This window comes from Triticum urartu, unplaced genomic scaffold, assembly GCF_003073215.2.
Source record: "Triticum urartu cultivar G1812 unplaced genomic scaffold, Tu2.1 TuUngrouped_contig_5069, whole genome shotgun sequence".
NCBI lineage: Eukaryota > Viridiplantae > Streptophyta > Magnoliopsida > Poales > Poaceae > Triticum > Triticum urartu.
The window spans coordinates 1-5,991 of NW_024115711.1; the positions used below are offsets into that span (position 1 = coordinate 1).

At 49.1% G+C, this 5,991-nt stretch overlaps 2 protein-coding genes across 2 annotated transcripts; one reads left to right on the plus strand and one right to left on the minus strand.

The window, feature by feature from the left end:
* Positions 1-25: 25 nt before the first annotated feature.
* On the plus strand, positions 26-2,932 carry LOC125528729 (growth-regulating factor 5-like; the record flags this gene model as incomplete). The annotated part of the gene is given in 4 exon segments (XM_048693163.1): positions 26-174; positions 654-996; positions 2,066-2,538; positions 2,642-2,932. Coding segments are annotated over 4 exon segments (973 nt in total), but the record flags the coding sequence as incomplete, so codon positions are not given.
* Positions 2,933-4,009: 1,077 nt separating this feature from the next.
* On the minus strand, positions 4,010-5,709 carry LOC125528728 (cyclin-dependent kinase F-4-like; the record flags this gene model as incomplete). The annotated part of the gene is given in 6 exon segments (XM_048693162.1): positions 4,010-4,678; positions 4,795-5,043; positions 5,128-5,194; positions 5,283-5,351; positions 5,450-5,515; positions 5,601-5,709. Coding segments are annotated over 6 exon segments (847 nt in total), but the record flags the coding sequence as incomplete, so codon positions are not given.
* Positions 5,710-5,991: the final 282 nt, after the last annotated feature.

Genomic DNA, 5,991 nt, shown 5'->3' on the forward strand with positions numbered 1-5,991 from the left:
CCGAGTGGGCCGAGCGTGAGCAGCGGGCGCTGATTTACAAGTACCTCATGGCGGGCGTGCCCGTGCCGCCCGATCTCCTGCTCCCCATCCGCCCCCACCCCGCCGGCGCCGGAGCCACCTTCTCCTTCGCCAACCCCGCCGCCTCGCCCTTCTACCACCACCACCACCCCTCCAGTAAGCGACCCCTCCTTCCCCCCGCTTTCCCTTCCGCTTTAGTTATTAATCGCCCGCTGTCGAGAATCTCGCGGAAGCGGATTGGATGCCTGACCTCCCCTCCCCCCTGTTGGGCACTTAAAAAAGCGTTCCTCTTTCTCGGGCGAAATGAAATGAGCGTTCTTTATGCTTAATAATGGGATCGATTTGCTCTGTCTCTGCTGATTATGTTTATGGATAGTAAACATGTCTGTGGCTGCAACTTACATGGATCTTTGCTTATATATGTGTATGTTTGGTCAAGCAAGCCAGCTGTTTGATTCTTTGCTCACACCTGTGACCAAGGGAAAGCATCTCTGTATGGTTGGTGAGATGTTAATGTGGTGCTGATCTACTCTACCTATTGATTGGAATCAACTGGTTGTTGATAGATGAGTGCATGGTGATGGTTGTGTGGATTGAATGTGCTGATTCATGAATGGGTGTTGTTGCTGTTGCAGTGAGTTACTACGCCTACTATGGCAAGAAGCTCGACCCGGAGCCGTGGCGGTGCCGCCGCACCGACGGCAAGAAGTGGAGGTGCTCCAAGGAGGCGCACCCCGACTCCAAGTACTGCGAGCGCCACATGCACCGTGGCCGCAACCGTTCAAGAAAGCCTGTGGAATCCAAGTCTGCTTCCCCTGCGCACCAGTCGCAGCAGCCCCCGTTGTCCGCCGTCACGTCCGCCACCCGCGACGCCGAGCCTCTCCCCTCCCTCCCGGCGGGGGCTAAGACCCATGGCCTGTCCCTCGGCGGGGCTGGCTCGTCGCAGATGCACGTCGACGCCTCGTCATACGGCAACAAGTATGGTTATGCTCCCATTTTGACCCTCATTCTTGATGGTGGATGCTTATTTGAAATAGGCTTGCCAGCATTGATCAGTTGATCCTATGTTTGCTGCAATAGACCTGCTCATGATATATTTGGTTGCATCCTGTAGTATTTGGGCTCATGATTCAACGATGCTTATTTTCATTGTATTACAGCTGCTCATGATATTGATTGCCATGCTTGTTTTTGTTGTACGTTAAGAGCCAAGTCTCATAATTAATAGCGCCATGATCTTCCTTGTTTCTTTCTACGCTGCTAGTGCAGATATCAGCATTACCACAGCTGAGACCTTTTGTACTCACGGTTACACTTTATGGCTTGTTCTTGAGGCTGCAATCATATTATCTGTGTGATGCTTGTACTTGTAGCCCGTGCTATATTGTTGTTTTTTGTAGTGTTATTATTGTAAGAGCAACTTTCCCTGGCCTCTTGTACCCTAACTGATGCATTTATGATGTAATTAATTATAAATCTGGAGCAGCCTGTTGCCTGTACCATGTACTATACTTTTTTGGTACATAATCTCTAAAGTCTAGCTCCTTCCTTTTTGAGTAATTTGCTTTGTGGTCTTTTGCACACCATTTCGTAGCTCAACTGAATGTCTACTTTCAAATGTAGTTTTTCCCTATAATAGGCAAGCAATGCTCTTCTGCCTTTGTATATGCTGTATGAGAAATCTTTTTGAATGATTTGCCCTTGTTTCAGAGTTTGAGAGCATTTTGCTTATGCATCTAAAAACTTTCACTGGCTCTCCTTTTCAAATTAGATAAAACACTGTGTGTAGTGTGTACCAGCTTGTTATCAGTACCTTGCCTTGCTGCGGACTAAGATGCTCTGCATTCAAGTTGTGGTCCACCCCATAAACCACTGCGGACTTGGAACTGTCTTGTGATCTTATCACCAGCACATGTTTATTGTATCTCATTTCATGCCACAAGGATCCTAATGCTAGAGCTGGACCTATCTAAATTTTTTGGTTGGTTCACCTTTTTCTTTTCTTGTAGAAACTAACAGTTTTAATGTATATTTCATGATGATGCAGATACTCCCTTGGAGCTAAATCTGACGTGGGTGAACTGAGCTTCTTCTCTGGAGCATCAGGAAACAACAATAGGGGCTTCACCATCGATTCCCCAACGGACAGCTCGTGGCACTCAATGGGATCCAGCCTGCCCCCGTACCAACTGTCGAAACCTAGAGATTCCGGCCTCATGCAAGGCGGCTTCTCGTATTCCCACTTTGAGCCGTCGCAGGAGCTTGGGCAGGTAACCATCGCCTCGCTGTCCCACTCCCAGGAGCAGGACCGCCGCTCCTTCGGTGGCGGTGGCGGTGGTGGTGGTGGAGGTGGAGGGGCAGGGCTCATGGGAAATGTTAAGCAGGAGAACCAGCCGCTGAGGCCCTTCTTCGACGAGTGGCCGGGGAGGCGGGACTCGTGGTCGGAGATGGACGACGAGCGCTCCAACGGCACCTCCTTCTCGACGACCCAGCTCTCGATCTCCATCCCAATGCCTCGATGTGGGTCGTCTACCTTGAGCGGCTCAAATATTTTGAATTTGCTCATCGCCTTTCCTCTTCATATCTTTTGAACTTGCTCATTGTGTTTCCTCTCCTGCTGCAGGTGATTGACGGGTGCGAGCGGCAGGTGCAGGGCGTGCACGTACCTGCGCTGTGGCCTCTCCTGGTTCTTCGTGTCCATTGTATTCGTGCTATGAACTCGGTTTAAGAGCAAAACACTTGCGCGTAGTTGTTGTTGGCGGAGATAAGAGGAACCTGTAGCTGTTTTCAAGATTCCACGTTGCGTTGTACGCTCACTCTCGGACAAGTTTGTGTGTGTTGTTGTTGTGGTAGATCATCTTGTGGAATGTATAACTGCCTATTTGTCGGTGTTGAATGAATCCGATGTTGCTTACTTGGACAAGATCTCCTGGGACGCGGTCTATGTCTTGTGTTGTGAAGCTTGCAGTAGCCCTGATTCATCATTTCTATTTGCATAAAGGTGTATTTTTTTGATTCAAAGTAGCTTATCAGGGGAAAGAAAATTCTCTATATATACAGCTGGAATGCTTAGAGAAAGGAAGCTAGAGGAGCAAGTAGAATTGCGCGGAACAGGGTTCCCTTTTTTCTTTTCTCTTTTGAAGCTCCATTTGCATCATGTTTCACCTGGAGAGATTCTTTGGTTTTCGTTGCATAAACAACCTCGATCTTACGAGGTAAAAAGGTTGTTTGGATAACAAAGCATCCAGCGTGGCTTGGCATTACAAACTCCAGTGTTTATCTACCGACTCCCATCTTAGGGGTTAAAATCTAGATCTGTAAAAGTGTACTGGACTGGACAAGACTCGTCTTTGGTCTAAAGAGTTTGTATGTACCATGAGGCTGCTTGGTTTGATGCATGAAGATTTTTGTTCTAGTTGCGACCATGTGGTAAAGCGGCAAACCATGAAAATGCCAAATCTCTATGAGTTGAAAGCTGGAAAAGAAAGAAAAATGGGCCATCACGTAGCGTGGAGCATGGACGTGGTACTGGTGCCGTAAACAATGCACACGGGACGACGACGTTTCTCCTGGTCAAGAAGAAGAAGATGCACGTGACGAGGGGGGAGCATGGCGCTGAAGCAACGCAGCGGGCAGCTTTTGGGGCTGAGGCCATCTGGTGAATGCAGGCGAGCGAGCGAGCGAGCGGCGAAAGGATAGATGTAGGTTTGGCAGCGGCGGACGTCGCCTCGGTCCCAAAAGGCCTACGTACTGCTGCTGCTGCTACGTAGTCAAACATTACACACATGACATAACGCCCACAGAAATCAATCCATCACCCCTCGCGTCGCCGTCGCCCTCGTCGGTACTCGCAACTGGAAGCAGCGTCTGTCTGGCAGATAGAGTAATACCCACATGATGAGCAAATAAAATACGGACACGAAGCAGCAACCGCGTAACAGAAGAAACATCACCACTCAGGCAGATGCTGGACATGTCTAACCATGCGAGGTTGCGAGCAAGCAAAGAAATCATCAATAAGTTTAACCACGACACATCGGTGGCTGCACAACGTCACAAACGCGAGCAATCGTTGGTTTTGCACACAAATCACAAAGCATGTATCATCATCCACGTTTCCGACACTCGAAAGCCCAAAGGAAACGCAGCACTACTCTTCACTCTCCCCGCCGCCTCCAAGCGACGCGAGGACCGGGGGAGACTGGCTTTTATTTTCATCACAACACGGAACGATAAAGGGAGACACAAACTTGGCAGCGGCCGCCAGGGAAGGAGGCCGCTGGATTATTGTGGTCGGTGGTGGTGGTGGCGTCGATGATGCGAAGGGGGCAGATGGACGGCAGGCAGGCAGGCGGGCATTGGTGGGATGGTCCTCAGCTGACGAGCTTCCTCTGGAGGAGAGCCCTCTCGCCGGGCATCTCGTAGGTGCGCCGGAAGGGGTCGTTCCGGGCGTGCCACGTGTCCCTGGGTCCCAGAGGCACGGGCCGCCTCACGGGCTCCGGTTGGTGGGCTCTGGTAGTGCCCTTCAGGTCAGCAAACCTGTCCGAAGACATGATCGGCGCCTGGTTGGTGGTGGAGGCCATCGACAGCTGGGACAGCTTCTCGACTATGTCAGGCGCGCCGCCGTGAGGGATCTGCTCCTTTGCAGCGAGGTAGTTCCCTGCACAACGGAATTCATGTGCATTAGAGACGCGCAAAATCCGGGACTTCAAACAAAACGGAGGCGCCATTCCAAGTACGGCACTACATGATTTAGGAACTAACAATAATACTCACCGTTGTTCCTCACTGGTGCTGGTGGTAGTCGGGACCAAGGCTGGTTCATCGCGTTCTCCTTCGTCAGCTTATGGTTGCCCTCTGGTTTCACCTGATGATCAAGCTCTAGCTTCCTTTGCACGCCAGCTGCTCTTGCTGGGACGTTATTAGTGCCCAGGTACGAGTTATTGACTGCCGGTCTCCCGTTGGTTAAAGTCCCCACAGGGTATCTCCTAGCATTCTTCTGGTCCATAGCCCCTTTAGCCCCAACTGCAGAATCCATTATTTGAATTGCTTCAACAATGGTATTCTAATGAAAATGATACAGATGTGCATGTGAGAAAATCGACAAACCTGATGGTGGTGTTGTTGCATATCCGGTCGATCTGAAACGAAGTGAAGGGGGGATATAGAAGCATGGCTGTGACATAAACAATTCTGGTCAGGTTCACGAACCAAATCAATGCATAATCTAATGTGGCATGCAAAGACATTGGAAATATTATGACCTGAAAGAAGGGATGCTGCAAAACCTCCACTGCGGTTGGCCTTTTACGGGGGTCCCATGAGCAAAGCCACTGCAGCAAATGTAAAAGTTGAGGCTAATCATTTATCCGAACATGATCACTTCACCACTACTTTTAGGGAAGACTGGAACTGCTGATAGGATACTTACCGAAATAAGGTTCAGCGCATCTTCACTTGCTGTGGGAACCACTTCTGAAAGACTTATGCTTCCAGACTGTTGAGAATATGAAACAGCATTTAGCCATCAATGGCTCCTAATAATCTCAGAACTGGAGAGTAAGGGTATCAAAAGATCCTACCTGAGGAAACTGAAAATGGATAGATGCTGCCAGCTGCAGTCCTCCAGCCCAAGTATGCTGATTTGGTGTGCCAAGAATGCTACAGATTTTGTATATCTCGTCCGCTTCACTGAGGGACAAAGAATAAAGTTACAAAAATGCCCCCACTTGAGCAATTACTTGGAAGAACATACCACAACAGAATCACCACATCATTTTTTTCACATTATGGGGTGCTTTCTAGACTAAAAAAATGGTTTTACTTGTTAAAATGGCCGATGATGGTTATTTCATATATAATCAACAGCATCTTTGGCTAATATTTAGCTCCCAGCAACCATTAGGACCAAACTAAAAAAATTCAATTAAATTGGGCACAGCAACCAAGAGAATAGGGGAACCAAATGAGGTT